This window comes from Halyomorpha halys, unplaced genomic scaffold (assembly GCF_000696795.3).
Source record: "Halyomorpha halys isolate HHAL.00 unplaced genomic scaffold, Hhal_1.1 Scaffold760.1, whole genome shotgun sequence".
Classification (NCBI taxonomy): domain Eukaryota; kingdom Metazoa; phylum Arthropoda; class Insecta; order Hemiptera; family Pentatomidae; genus Halyomorpha; species Halyomorpha halys.
Genome location: NW_027106953.1, coordinates 552,149 through 567,848, shown reverse-complemented (window position 1 = coordinate 567,848; position 15,700 = coordinate 552,149). Strand labels below are relative to the sequence as shown.

The 15,700-nt window shown below is 32.7% G+C and overlaps 2 protein-coding genes and 2 long non-coding RNA genes across 6 annotated transcripts in view; 2 read left to right on the top strand and 2 right to left on the bottom strand.

The window, feature by feature from the left end:
- The window catches only part of LOC106685947 (succinate--CoA ligase [ADP-forming] subunit beta, mitochondrial), a 37,894-nt gene extending 31,396 nt beyond the window's left edge, over positions 1-6,498 (bottom strand). For all 3 annotated transcript variants that reach the window (XM_014428972.2, XM_014428973.2, XM_014428971.2), the window contains exons 1-2: positions 6,368-6,498; positions 1,913-2,157 (exon numbers count right to left, since the gene is read on the bottom strand). In XM_014428972.2, the coding sequence (XP_014284458.1) occupies positions 1,913-2,157; positions 6,368-6,427 (305 nt within the window). In that variant the 5' untranslated portion in view covers positions 6,428-6,498. The remainder of the gene's footprint in view (positions 1-1,912; positions 2,158-6,367) is intronic.
- LOC136795268 (uncharacterized) lies at positions 2,838-8,879 on the top strand. The gene is made up of 4 exons (XR_010842842.1): positions 2,838-3,013; positions 3,250-3,439; positions 8,397-8,491; positions 8,561-8,879. It is a non-coding gene; the product is annotated as an uncharacterized lncRNA (long non-coding RNA).
- A 2,873-nt stretch (positions 8,880-11,752) lies between these two features.
- Positions 11,753-15,700, bottom strand: part of LOC106685950 (uncharacterized) — a 15,967-nt gene continuing 12,019 nt past the window's right edge. Inside the window, exons 6-7 of the mRNA XM_014428977.3 lie at positions 14,237-14,494; positions 11,753-12,077 (exon numbers count right to left, since the gene is read on the bottom strand). Coding sequence (XP_014284463.1) covers positions 11,888-12,077; positions 14,237-14,494 — 448 coding nt within the window. The 3' untranslated portion in view covers positions 11,753-11,887. The remainder of the gene's footprint in view (positions 12,078-14,236; positions 14,495-15,700) is intronic.
- LOC106685951 (uncharacterized) overlaps positions 14,375-15,700 on the top strand; it is a 16,390-nt gene continuing 15,064 nt past the window's right edge. The window contains exon 1 of the long non-coding RNA XR_001343927.2: positions 14,375-14,469. This is a non-coding gene — a long non-coding RNA (uncharacterized lncRNA). The remainder of the gene's footprint in view (positions 14,470-15,700) is intronic.

Genomic DNA, 15,700 nt, shown 5'->3' with positions numbered 1-15,700 from the left:
TCTCTATCTCAAGCAGTGTATACGCCACCTGTGCCATGACTAGACCCAGGAAAGGATGTGGATCTACGATCGAATAGGGGGATTTAGAGTCCCTTATTTATAGGCCTAGTCCATGCGGCTGTGACCGAGAAGCGGTCGGTACATGTCTGCTTGAGATAGGTTTGTGCATTGCATTGTTATTATTTATTATTCATTGTACAGATATTGCTAAGTATTATATACAGAAATTATAATTATACAAAAATGACAATGTGTTTTTACAAAATGAAGTTATTTATAAATTTGAGAGCTTCGGTGAGGCTCGAGGTGGAGCGCTCTGGTGAGTTGTGGTCCAACCACTTGCTCCCTCTCGCTACAAGCGTTTACAAAAGGATAACTAGGGGCTTTGCACTCATTGTGGGAGATTGAAAGGAATTTCGGCAGGATTCTAGTGAGAAGAGTGATTAGCGGTTTTATATTATTTTGGAGATCCAACAGGAAGGCTGGTAGGATAGAGTTTATATCGGTTGGATTGTAGTTGAGATGTGGATGTGGATGTGGATCAGGGGCTGGGTAATTTGTATGAATCGGAGCGCTGGGTGTTGGATGAACCCGCCGTGAGGTATGGGGTACTGGGATATGTTTTCAAAGGTATTTGGGGTGGGTTGTTTACTTGAACAGTAGGAAGATAAGGAGCTGTATGTAGATGCTCAGGGGGTAATTTAACCTTTAAAGGTTGGGAAGGAATAAGCGGAGTTTGAGACTGAGAATGGGAGGCCTGAGTTGCCTGACGTGGAGACTGCTGGTTCCTAGTGACATCAGAGTATGGTTGAGGTCTTTTGTATTTTTGGCGATGATGATCTGAGACGGTTGAGACAGAAGGTTGTTGTTGATTGGGTTGAGTTGTATTTTTCTGCAATTCTGGAAAACTGGCGAAATTCCCAACAAGGAGGTACTTGTGTACGATTCTTCTCATCAAGAGTTTTTAATGACCTATTGTGGGTCCTTTGCTTATGTAAGTTTTTATAGACCTCACACCTTCTGTAGTTCGCCGGATGGTCTTTCGTGCACAGTGCACATTTGGCTGGTTCATCCCGTGATTTTAAGCAGGTGTTTGACGCATGGAGGCAGGTACATTTAACGCACATGGCTTGGTGATGGCAGTAGCTCTTGGTGTGTCCTAGGTTTTGGCAGTTAGTGCAATGCAGTATATTTGATTTATGTTTGGGCTACTCTAAGCGTACCGTTGAGTATACAAGTCTGTGTGGTCGCTATTGTTCCGTGCAGGCTTTAGGTCTATGAAGAACAGTGGTAGTGGAAATTTTTCAGTTGGGTGTAGTACGCAAGAAATATTCCCGACGTTATGTCCTGTTTCCTCTAAGCCACTTTTTATTTCGCTTGTGGGGGTATTTGAATGTAGATCACTTAAGACCATTCTGTACGCGTTTTCATCGCGTAGTTGGTAGCAATGAAAGTTGTAGTGTTTTGAATTAAAATAATTTATTAAAGTTTTGTAATGTTCCTTCGTGGTAGTATTTATTTTGATATCTTTTACTCTTTAGAAACAACGGAAATTCGTCTGTCCGATTAAATTTGATATTTCCCTGCCAAAGGAAACGAAATTTTCGATGTTCGTGACATAAATATGTCAGCTCTGGTTCTGAGAAAGCAACCGGGTCATTGAATTTTAATCACGTATTTCAATCAGAACAAGTTTTTCGTCTTTGTAATATTTTTATTTTAACATTTTAAGATCAAAACCTTATAAATTGACTGATTACTGAAAATAATAAAAAATTAAAAGATTGGAAAACTAAACTTAAAATAAATCTGAAAGTTAATTCACGTAGTTAAATTTACTTAATTACATTAATATAAAAGCTTCAATAAAGTAAAGTTCTGAAATTGAAATTTTAATAATCTAAATACGCACGAATTGACGATCTTCACACCGCCTTTCATTCCATTCTTAAAGGTTCCTTTCCCTCTTCCTCCAGTCAGGACTTGTGCCTTTAATACAATTTCGTTAGTACCTAAATCTTGGGCCAGTTTTTTTATTTGGTCTTTTTTATCAGCTATCCCATGCTTAGGAACTGGTAGCCCGGCCTCTTGCAGAAGTTTATAGCTTACGTATTCATGCACATTCAAGCGACGCTTCAAAACGTATTGAACCTGGTTCTGGAAAAATATAGAACTTTTCTTAAGAAAGGAATCTAATGTAGTGGATAAGTTATTAGGCCAAGTGAAGCTAAAAAAAACGGGCTTATGGAGCTTCAAAGGTACGTTAGATTAGATTCAATATATTCACTTTGGTTTAATTCAAACTCAGGGCCATCCGCAGCTCGGTAGTGGAGGCGCAGGCCTTAGCTACCTGGAAACTGCGGGCGGCGTCGGCTCGAATCCGGCTAGAGTGGTGGACTTTTTTCATTTCCGTGGCGGTCCCACGAAATGAAGAATATGCCCTCCTACCATGGTTAGAATAGGTTGATCACCTCTAGATAATCCTCCCCTCCCCCTTCCGTATGTCAGAAATGAGCAGAAAGGGGGTCGTTAAAAAAACAAACGTTAAATTCAAACGATTTATATCTATTCAATTCAATTGATTCAATATCGATTTAATTCATTCGATCGATATTGGCCTTATGCCAGAATTTGTATTTAAATCTTGCCACAAATGCAATATATCCTGTAAAAAAAACTTAATAATTATTTGCGACCAGTTTCAAGAAAAAAATATAATATTATTACAAAAAATATATCAACATAAAATATGATATTAATTTATATGAAAAAATAACATGACAATATAGGGTCAGGTGGGGTAATTGGGAACAAGCATCATAAGTGCTCACGTGGAATTTTGGGAAACCAAAATGAGATGGCAATTGAAAGTCAGTATAACTATGAAGTGATAGAACGTGTTGTTGCCTTTTCTGGTTTTCAGCTGGCAGTTCTGTGATACGATCAGTGAATTATTCCTGAAAATCAAAGTGAAGTGTCTGCTGATAAAAGCTGGTGACTGCACGATTCGGAGGTGAGAGTCATTCTTAGTCAATAATTGTTGATAGTTGAGTAAATTTCAAGTATTTATGCTGATTGTGGGTGTAAATATCCTTTAACGATCTGGGTATGACCATTCCCAATTACTCCTGAGATTTTTATCTCAGGGGTTATTGGGGACAGAATTTCAAACTTTTTTTTCCTCATGTCAACAATAAAAAACTGTTTTCGCCAAAATAATGAAGTCTTCTGATTAATTGACTGTTGCAGTGATCAACAAGAAACCACGACCGTACGTTAGGAACTGAGCTCCAACTTCATACACAATTGATGACGTAACCTATGCCATCCACAATATTCTCAATGGTAACATGACGTACCTTAAGCGACAAGGTCTCTGGCCTATGGGATCCCTAAAAAGTACTCTTCAACCGCATCAACGAGAGAAAAACTTATATCAGTAAGTTGGAGGCAGGACGACCTACTGATTTATCAAATGAAGTTAAAAACATTCTTCTAGAATGCTTGATAGCAAGGGGGACAATGGGTTACCGTTGCGATAAAGTAGAGCTCACTAAAAACCCTGAACAACTCCTAAAGGCTTGGAAACAAGCGAGGGATCATTTTGTTGTCAATGAGTTCTTGAATTCGGACTATGGTGATCATTCTGTAAGAGACGATACTCTATTCATTTAATGGATCCAGATGCGAAAGTAGCCGTTCCCAATTACCTCCCTACACTTTTTGGGGTCTTAGGAATTTGTGGGATAATTGAGAACGGGAAAATTTTGAGTATATAGAAAGCCAAGTTTTACTTTTGACTAGTAGGATTGTTGAATGAGGTGTGTATTAACAAGTTCATGCACAAAAAAAGGTGATATTACACCTTTCATCGTCGCTATGGTAATGAGAAGGAGAAAAATACATATTTCGTTCCTAATTACCACACCTGAACCTAATGTAGAGATGCTTCTTTTTCTTGGAGAAAACTTTCAGATCCTTCCAATCACCATGGTATAAAACATTTGGTTAGACTACATAAAACATATGATTACAGATTATATATACCTAATGATTAAAGAAACAATTCTAAAATTAAAATTCACTTAGTGTTACCTTTTAATTTCATTGTAAACACTAAGAAAACCAATTTTATTTCCGAGGTATGTATAGTTTGTACAAATTTGTTATTTACTGTTGTTGCGGCCAACATATGGTCCACAAATCGATAGTTGGAACATATGATTTTTATAACGTCAAAAACAAAAACAACTTCTCGCTATTGTTTTTTAAACTAAAAAATAGACAGACAACTTCTTAACGTCTCACTGCATACACATATCTTCTTTTATATTTTCTCCTCACTACGCACTCGTAGTTGCCAGCATTCTGGCCATCTTCGCCAGCTAAATCATCTTAGCCACGGCGGGCGGACTTCTTCGACTCATCCATCCTCCAAGAGGACAAGGCGGGCGGACGTACGTCCTTTTGTCGATCTATTTCCACGAGAATATCCTCTCAGAACAACCACAACCGGGGCCCCACCGGTGAAATAAGACTTTTTTTCTCTTTTGTTCAATTAATTTAATTTTATAATAGTGTTAAGCTTTCTTTTTTTTTTTCTAGTTGTATATTTTGTGTTCCTTTTTATTATGTTTACTTATTTAAAATAACAAAATTCGACTATTCTTTCCTTTTCACGGTTGGGCTAGTAAAGGTTCCATTCGAACCCATACCCGCCGTAACAACTGTTTAATTTGAATTAATTTATTGCTTTGTAATCAATCCAGATTTTATTTTGTAGAGTAAGAGGTTTATATTCAATTAAAAGGTAATCCTAAACCCGATTATGAATCATCGTTTTCTCAAGATGTAACACCAAGTTTCATTTTATTTTGGAGCACTAAAGAATCTACTAAGAGTAGACTTTAGCTTAAAAAGAAGATTTTTGTCTGAGACCCCTTCGATAACTGGACTGTAACTCCTCTGGGGATATAATTTGCCTTCAAAACTACACATCAAACTTTAAGACAGAGAGGCGTAGAAAATCAGTCGAGGCCACATCATTCAGGGTGCTCAGTTGATAAGCATGGTTTGGGTACTTAAAGAAAGAAAATTCAGGACTCCAGAGGCGAATGGAAGATCTAGAAGATACCGAATAACATGGACGAAGTATGAGAGCCATTCCAGGAGTAAGGTCTTTAGTGGAGTAGGAGACGGGAGCTGGTACAGATGAAGATTGCTTCACACTGCCATATGTTGTAGAGACTAAAGAATATGATATTGATGTATCAACACTCAGAAAAATCAACTAGTTCAATTGTGACCTAGGTATTAACGCCACTATACTAAATGGATATGATGATTATGCTTCATAAATAGTTGCTAACGACAAAATTTTTAACAGTTTACAATAATATTATAAAAATTTGGAAGAGTATATGAGGAGATGGATGGGGGGAGGGAGGGGGTCAGTGAAGAACGCAAATAAATAAAAACTTATATATTTTTTCCAACGTTTCAGTCAGAATTTCAGGTCTTCGCCAGGGCTAAGAGCAAAAACTGAGATAACCTTTCATAATGAATAAAAGGAATTAGAAAAGAACACACGATATCGATAAATAGAATGAAAAGAAAATGTATAGTCTAAGTATTATCAGAAGATAAAGGCTAAATGAGAATAAGTAATTTTAAATAAGAAAGAGAAAATAATATACATATGAAAATCTAATAGTAAATATATGTATAATACAAAAAATATTTAAAATTAAAGTTATGAAAAACGAGAGAATCAGAACATATGTGTAATTAATTAACTATGTAAGTAAAATAACATACTAACTAGACTAACTACTCGTATATTGTATTGATTTTAACTTGATTTTCTTATTTATATTCATATTTTATTAATTCTTTTGGCTTATATAACTTTATATTTTGTTTCTTTAATTCTGTTATCTTATATAATGATTATTTTAAAAATCGTTCTCTTTCTCACTTTTTTTAAAACATTAATTTTAATTTTTTGTATTATACATATATTTACTTACTAGATTTTCATATGGATATTATTTTCTGGTTATTTCTTCTTTCTTAATCTGAATATAGCTTAATCTCATATAGCCTTATCTTCTGATAATAGATAGACTATACGTTTTCTTTTAACACTATTATTGTATCTTCATTGTTTGTGACTTTTTAATTATTCTTTGTGATCGTTATGGTTATGTTTTTTTTTTTGTTCTTAGCCCTGAAATTTTGGCCGAAACGTTGGCGCTAATAAATACGTTTTTGTTCTTCATTGACCGCGCCACCAACCATTTTCACATATGTTAACTCGTTTCGTCTTTATGTCTAAATAATTTTTAAAATGAATAGCAATGCTTACTTTCTGAGAGAGTAAATTGGGAAGTAGGTTCTTGAATAGGTTGTTTACGATAAAAAGCATAATGGAACTTTTAAGAAAGTGTTAATAAAATTATAGTATAAATTAAAAATTATACATATGTTAGATATGAGCTATAATTAATTTGATAAATACATTCATTTATTATCTGTAAAAACAACAAAAGTACAGTCAAATAAATCATATCTGTATTATTTAAAAAATTAATATACGAATTTTCAATCAGAGATATCGAGTTTTAGACTTTGAAAAATGTATTTAATGTTTAAGATTCAACTGATCGATAACTACTTTCAATGCAATCATTGCACTTGATTTTTATTAAACAATTCATCTCGGTAAAAATCGTGATCTGAATTTACTAAATGTTATAGTGTCTTTTCTGGTGTTGAGGTGGTTATGTTAAGTGATCTGACTCCATTTGATAATGTTAAGTACTCTTGCCCAGAAGATAATATACAATACGTGCTCAGTCAGGTAAGGTAGTTGATTAGGAGGTGAATAGATAGAATGAGACTTACAGGTGCCAGCCCGGAGGATAGCCAGCAGCCGGATCTTGCAGGGAGGTAACTTCGTTCTACCGGGTACTATTCCTGTAGATACGAAGGGATATGTAATAGTACAAGAGCCGGGAAGAAAAAAAGGCAGTTATCTCACCCCAATTTTTGATTACTTTAATGAACACTGTGTATAATTACTAGTCAAAATTGATGAGTCTGCCAAGTATAGGTAGAGGGAATAAAAAATGGCGGCTGTTTCAAAACCTTAAAAAAACATTAATTTTTCATTCGGAGCTCTATAACTTAAAAACTGCCAACAACACTAGAAAATCTAAGAGAACATTATTTAAAGAGTAAATTTGCTGAAATACTATCCCTAAAAGAGCTATTTACGGCCAATAGTTCTCGAGATATAACTTTTTAAAAAGCAAAATTTCTTAAAAATCTTCTGAAAGATTAGTAGTTAGCTAATTTATTTTGAGAAATCTATATCTCAGGAACTATGAGACGTACAGATGTCTATTAGCACTCAAATTAAAGCTAGTATAATGGACTATAAATAAGTTTATGACCTTTACCATCGTAGGAATAGTAGTTTTCATGATATTTGCTAAAATAAATTGATTTATAGTTATTCAGACACTAAGTTTGATTTATGAAAAACATTATTTCAGAAACCATAGGTCGTTTAATTTGAGTGCTAATAGACATCTGTCTGTCAAATGGTTTTTGAGATATATGATTTTTCATAATAAATTCTTTAACTACTGATCTTTTAGTACGTCCCATACAACATTTTTATGAAATGTTGCTTTTTATAAAGCTATATCTCGAAAACTATCTAACGTAAATAACTCTATTAGGGCTCATATTTTAGCAAATTTGCTCTTCTTTAAATGACGTTCCCTTAGAGTTTCTTGTGTTGTTCTTACTTTTTGAGATATAGAGCTCCGAATGAAAAATTAGTTTTTTTAATCGCTTTGAAATAGCCGCCATTTTTATTCCCCCTACCTATACTTGGCAGACTCATGAATTTTGACTAGTAATTATACATAGTTTTAGTCGCCAGTAGTAGTTCCCGTGTTAGATGGTAGGTAGGCGTGATAACGGACCAGAATGGTTTAGGCGGCTATAGTACTTACGGCATAGACCAGTCGGTAGCGGCATCGCTACATTGGGAACGACTTTTGCTTATATAATATGGAACGCATCAACGGTACAATCCAAAACCTAAGTCTTTTGTACTGTATTGAAAGTTTAGACCATTTGTCAATTAAGTGGCAACCATCTAAAATTGACATAATGACTATTCTCAAATTTCTCTTTTCTCAACCTAGGACTAGACTTTAACAAAAAAAAAAAAAAGAATAAAAATTAAAATTTCTACACAAACCGCATTTATAATATTCTGAAACTAGAATTAAAAAAAAAAAAAAATATCAAACATGAAAAAACTCTGGATAATGATAAGGACATACTTTTTTACCATTGAAAATTCCATCATTATGCAGGGAAAGAAAATAAATCACCATGGTTGAAACCTCTGAATTTTTGGACTTTCTGTTTTTAAAATTACTTGCTTACCTTCACTACTGTGCCAATTTTGGTAAGTTTTGATAATTCAATCAGAAAACATAATTCAGAACTGAGCTCATTCTCTAATCCACATTAACAGTTTAGCTCAAGCAGGGATCACTTCATTTCACAAGAATATATACTAGAGAATCTTCCATAGACGAAGATCCTAGCAGATGAAAGAGAAGAAAGATGAGAACACAGAATGGGACCATCACAGTGGTTCAGCAAACCCAAATTCATGGATAAATCATGAAACTATATTTACATAATTGTTTAACTCAGATATTCCCCGGAATAACAGTTGGGGGATATTACCCAAATTAATTATTATGCTGATAAGCTGGTTTAAATAAAGAATTACTTGTAATTTGCTGGTTATGAAGGAGTGGACTGTATTTATAATAAATTAATATCATGCTTTTCAAATGAAATAACCTCTATTCTCTTTTAAGCTTTCGGAAACAATCTGTTATATGGTATGAACAAAAGTGGTTACAGTATATGTTAGTTATAAATTTTACTTCATTACAGTGATTGATGAAAGTATGACACTTTACTTGGTTGAGATATTCTTGGAGCTTGAAGGTTGGCTCTGGTGTGATTGTTAATGGAAGAAGGGTTCTCTCTTGTTTCTTTCTCCTCATCCCTCTGCCACCTCTCTCTCCTGGGTGTGAAATTTTACTCCCTCATTACTATTATCAGAAGACTTTCTTGAAATGTTATTTCTCTTTCTTCCCCTGTACAGGTCAAGATGGCTACTCTGCTGGTTCTGACCCCTTTGTTTTAGGGGATCAAGATTGATGCCTAGGCCTCATACCGCTTATCTTTGTCACACTAGATGGCATCATGAATTTCTGTTCAGAAGTGAGGGGGTGCTTGCTTAAACAATAATGTAACAACTAACAATTACTTTTATTTTGTTTACAAGGAAACAATTTTACTATAGGAGGAACTCAGAAACAAAAATACAGTGGCTGTTCAGCTATAAATCATACTTTCAGTCAGACAATAGAAAAAGGGGTGAGAGAGCATCAGTTCTTAACTAGTTGAACACATTTCTTTTATCTTTTTACCTCTTCGACTCGACAATACCCCCCTAAAGTTCTAATATATATAATGATGTAGGATTCCCAGCAAGTCCAGGATAATTGTTTCGACCATGCTTTGATACTGGTTGATTCCTTTCAACACCCAGCTACCCACCAACGTTGTTCATTGGTAATAGTGAAAGATAATTTGTAATTAAAAGTTTTGAAATTAAATAAAAAAGTGACAAAATAGGTTAATTTGACTAAACTTATTAGTCCTAGGAAGGATAGCCTGCAAAAAATTGTAAGAGTTGGATGTGAGGAGCAAATGAAAGTAAAGTTTTAAAATTGGATGTGATCTGTAAACTTATATTTAAGATTGTCCTTGAGGATTGCCACGATAGCCGAAACATAAGACATTTAAAATATTAATTAAGAGTGTTTGAGACTTAAATGGATACAATTTATTTTATTTTAACAATATAACCAGTCTCCAATAAGTGATAAAATTATGTATAACTCACTCGCTGTTGGGCGCTACAGTCCTTGTAGGACCTGGGCGTCTGCCACAATTCTTTCCCATGCATCACGGTCTCCAGCGAGACTACTCCAATTTTCAATTCCCATCCCTCTCAAATCCTCCATCCAGCCACCGACGCCTAGGTCTGCCCCTTTTCCTCCTGGTGCACCATTTAGGTAGCGTGCAGGGCTCCATCCTTTCCACATGTCCAAACCATCTTAGCCTGCTCTTCTTAATAGCACGGAGGATATCAGGCTCTCCATACAAATCCTTTATTTTGTCATTGCTTCTGATTCTCCACCTGTGTTTCTCTTTAACGGCTCCAAAGATCTTTCTCAGGACTCTCCCAAACTAGCAGAGCTCTTTTATTTTCCTTGGTTAGAGTCCATGTTTCACTGCCATACATTACCACTGGCCTAATTATTGTTTTGTACAACAAAAGCTTTGCTTTCCTGGAAAGACTTTTGTATCGGAAAAATTTTTGCAGGCCCTAGAAACATCTGGTTCCTGCTACCATTCTGCCCTCAATTTCTACTTCTAAATTATTGTTCTCCATCACAACTCCTCCCAGGTACTTGAAAGTACTACAGCTGTGAAACATGTTTTCCCCCACATCCACAATATCTCTTCTCTCCCCGGTCTGTCTAGAGGTTTTCATATATTAAGATTATATATAAACATAGTATTATTTGACCCTTTTACATTTACAGAATACACCCTCCTTAAATAAATAAGAAGAAACTCGAAGCTTTATAGTGCTAGTAGAATAAATACTAATTAAATATATCACATAAATCAGTGAGAAATAAATAATGTGCTAAGATTATATAAAATTTCTTGAAGGAAAAAGACTAGCAGGATTTGAGGATGCTGAATGCAATACACTAACTACACAATTAAAAAAAAAAAATTCAATTTATTTAAAGAAAAAAAATGATACTTTAAAGGGACAAAAATTGATTCTTAATTCCTGATCAGTTCCACAAAATCATAATATTCAATACATAATATACATCAATTCAGTACATAAAAGATAAAAACAAACGATATTCAATATTATAGATGAAGTTATTTCCTGATATTTTGATACAAAAGTTACGTATATTCATTTTGTCAATGTTAATTAAACTTCATTTAACATTATTAAAAACTTAGGTATACTACATTAAAATAATTAATTATAATTGAAGAGCACCTAAAAAAACAATTGGAGTAAAATTTTACACTTGAGGTGTTTTTTTCTCTCGATAAAATAGTATATCTTATCTTCCTAACAGTATTGGGTATCAGTTTCTTTATAAAACTAAAATATGTTAATTTTATCAAATGAATGAATAGTCAAATAGATAGTTTTCATAAAATCCCAAATGATGGTATTGATAGTTCAAGAAAAAAACAACTCAAGATTGGTTTTCCCTGTACTTTTCAATTACAATAAATAAAAACAAATGGATTTATTATTACAAATAAAAAAATTAAATCCAATATACAGTGAAGTTTAAATCACATATATTATTGTATTTAATATATAAAAATTGGGACGGTAGAAACAAAAGAGCACTTGAGCTCTGTAAAAATGGTGGTAAATAGAACAAAAAAAAAAAAAAAAATCAATAAAATATGAAATAAAAGTATAAACTCGTAGCAGTAACAGCAAATTTCTGCAATTACTAATAATAATAATAGTAATAATAATTGAACTAAGGAAAAAGATTCCATTGTATTTTCAATTAAAAGAATAGAAAAAAAACAACATGATTTAATGAAAAACCAAAACTATTAAATATATTTTTGGTTTTTAATTTGTATGAATATAAAATGTTACTTGGTAAATATAATTTATACTTCCAGTATATTTCATTTACTTTAATCACTACTAATCTACTGGATTTAAAATAAATTTCTTAAATCTGTGATGCAATGAGCACCAAGTTTGTCTCGGCATAGGATTACATTTGGCAGGTTCGTCGATCAGAGTTTCTCTAGCTGAATTGTGGAGGCGAAGAGCTTTGTTCTCCTGCATGTATTGTATATGCTGTTGAATTCTTCTATTTAAATAGTAGTTACTGAAAGAGTAAATGGGATTATCAAATAATAAAATGATCTTTGTTTTTAAGTACTGTCGATTATAGAAGGCTCTATATTTCCTGCTCTAACAAAGACACACATTTAAAATAAAAAATAAAAATAAATAATCTTGGTAATCCGAACTAATTTACTACGGGGTGGTAGTATTTTGATAACAGAAAAAATTAGAAAAAATGGTGTAAATTCAACAATATGAATATATAGAACTATTTCTATTTATTTATTTACATATTTTATTGGAAATTTGACACTTAAAAGTTTTAAAAGATTAAAAATTTTCAATAACATTGTTTTCTTTAATACCCCCAGTAATTTTATGTGATGATTTAATTTTTTAAAACTTTAAGATTGTTCATTTATAAGTGAATATATAAATAAACAATTACATTAATTTTACAGAATTAAATTATTTAGACAATTGATATAATGTATTTCTAATTAAAACAAAATATAATATGAATACTTCCATAGGAATTAGATTACCTGATATTGAAACTGTAAAAATTTCCACGGTGATTACTGATCAGTAACACCTATAGATTTTATTTCCACATTCATTACTGATCAATAACTTGCCTATAAATAGGGAAGTTAAAATGTCTTTTATACATGTGCACTCCTATTGGAAAACAAAAATATTATTACCTAATGAATTTTCTTAAAAAAACTTCTTCTTTTTTTTCTTCTTATGCCAGTTCAGATTACCGAGATTGCACTTAACACAAATTATGTAAAGAAAAGAAGTAGGAAGTAATATGATAAATTATAAGTATAATTGACTATACTCCAATTCCTTAAGAGAATACTCTGAATATTAAGGGGATGACAATACAACATTCGCCTATCTCTTACCTAGACAATCACTAAGTCGAGAGATGAGAATAACTGAATAGCAATGAAGAATTAAATGAAACAGACAGTAGTCAGCTGATAGTGGATGGGGGGAGGAGTATTTCAGCAGTATTCTTTTAGCAAACAGAGTATAATTAATATTAACATATTTTAGAGTAAATCATTTATCGTAAGCTCAACTAGGAAAACAGGAATGTCTCATTAAAATCGAAAAGGATGATTTTTGAGCATAAGCTTTAGCTGGACTATCTCAGTTAGGATAATCTATTGAATTGAGATGGATGTGCAACCTCTAGAGCAATCAACAATCGGGGACCGCGAGCCTCTTGCAGGGGTTCCAAGTCAACTCAACAGTTTTGAACCTTACCACCTCAGATTTTCTTCAAAAGTGTTGTGTTGCTATCCAAGCCTTTCTAGCTTTTGCTGGAAAGAGGGATCACTTTATTTATATCAAATGATAATGAAAGGTTCCATTCCTCCAAAAAAAAGTTAGGTAACACTGCTCTAGAGGCATTATGTGATATTTAGTCCTGATGATACATAAAATGGTAAATCATTTAACTGGTTAGTTATATGTCGTTGTTTGAGTATTTGTAAGCTATCTTTAGGAGAAACACTCTGGAGCTTCCAAAAAAGTTTGTTTATTTTAGAACACTAGAAATAGGTTAAGTTCTACTTAAAAGTCTGTGTTTCTTTAAAAGATAGTTGTCACAAACATGCAAGCACGCTTGAGTGTTTGTACCCAATTTAAACAAGGTTTTTTCAAATCTTCTGATAGTTTTTTTTTAGCTATTTATTGATAATAAAAAAAAAAAAAAAAGGAAACAATTTCTGATATATGTCCTTAATGTTCATAATTGATTCTAAATATTTTAGATGATTTTGATTAAACTTGTTAGACTTCTCACTAACTAACTAAATTTATAGCAGGGATAAATAATCCAAAATTTCCCCTTTAAGCCTTATGCGAGAAAGCTTTGTTATAGCTCAGATGGTTAGGATGAAGCTTGGTATACAAGTTTCTTACTTATTTCAACTTTTTTGCCTCATTTTAATAGTTAATATAAACTAATTTTGAGATATTGATCTAAACAGCTGATAGTCTCCAACCATAGGCTATTAAAATATGCTTTCAGCACTTTAAGGTTAATGGAGCAGATAGTAACAGTTAATCTAAAATAAGTATTTTTTAAACTAGTATAAAAACATGTAAATACAACTACTACTAATTACAAAAACATAATAAAAACAATTATTATAATGCAAATAAAAAATAAGAGCTTACAATCTGTAAGTATTTGGAACCATAGACTTTCGTGAATTAGAAGAATTTGATCGAAATGATCTGCCAGATCGATTTGAAGGCACTGAGCGATAAGATGTATGAGACCTAACTGAAGATGTTTTAGAGCAGCGAGAACATAAAGACCCTCTGCTACCAACTGAACCAGGGCCTCTTTTAGCAATAGGGACGTGGTTCTGCTTATCAAACTGTTGCAAGTAATTTCTTGTTAAGGGGTAAGTGTTACCACCATAATTTCTTCTGTAAAAAAAAAAAATAAAATAAATTAATTAATTAAGAATTCTGTAATGAATGATGACCATCTTATACAATTATTTTTAACTGTTCTAAAAATACAGGTGTTGTAGCCACTGTATGAGAAGACAAAGAGTAATTAAGTTCACGCATATTTTTTTTTTAAATGTACATTTATATATACAAATAATTAATATTATATATTGGAATAAACAAAATTATTTTAAAGTAAATAAAAGGAATTTTATATATTTTCTACTTATTCTCAATTCTCAAGTATAGTTACGAAGATGACAAGGTCAAATAAAAAGATTAAATATTAAATAAATATAATATTATAAGACTTTTAATCTCAGGGTGGGTTTCTAGGCAATCAGAACAGGCACTTTACTACTAACAACATTTAATTAAATTAATATCTCTTATACAAATGTATTTAATTTTAGATAGAACAAAACTAAACAATTGATAGAATCTTCTTTTGATGATTTTCTCAACAAACTAACACTGACTGTTGGTAATCTGTCAGTAAACAAGCACTAATGAAACAAAGCATTGGTCCTCTAACAGTTTTATATTCATCTCATTCACTGGCAATCCAAAACAAAGTGTCCCTTTTTCTTCTAGGTAGACTCTTTGATGTCTTCTTTTTCAAGCCTCCCTTGCGCTAGACAAAAGATGATAAGGACCTCCTCATCCAGGAAGCATCATTCAACCCATGAATTATCAAACATCATCCACCCAGCAAACATCAACAACCCAACCCGTGCCTAAGCAACGAGTCCCCTCTAAAAATCAAGTTTTCTTCCTTCCCCTTCTCTAGGTGTTAGTTCTCAACATTGATTGTAGCACTATGGTTTTGAGTTTTTTTCTTATGATTTCCTTTATGAATAATTTTCTTTAATACTTATTCTTAACTTACATTTTTTCTTAAATATACTGTAAATTCAATTATGATGAGAAGTTGAAATGAGGATTTTAAAATATTTGAATCTGCTGCTCAACATAGCCGTGATTCAATGAACTTTGGCAAGACACCCCCCACCATCTTCTTTGTTTTGAATAATGATTTTGGTTAGCTTTTTAGTTAATTGTCAAAATTGGTTAGCTTTCTTTTTGGTTTAACAAGGCAATTGAACAATATTGAAATGATAAATAAAATACAAACATATTAAAAACCGGAAGATTATTGATTGACCGTGTGTGAAGATG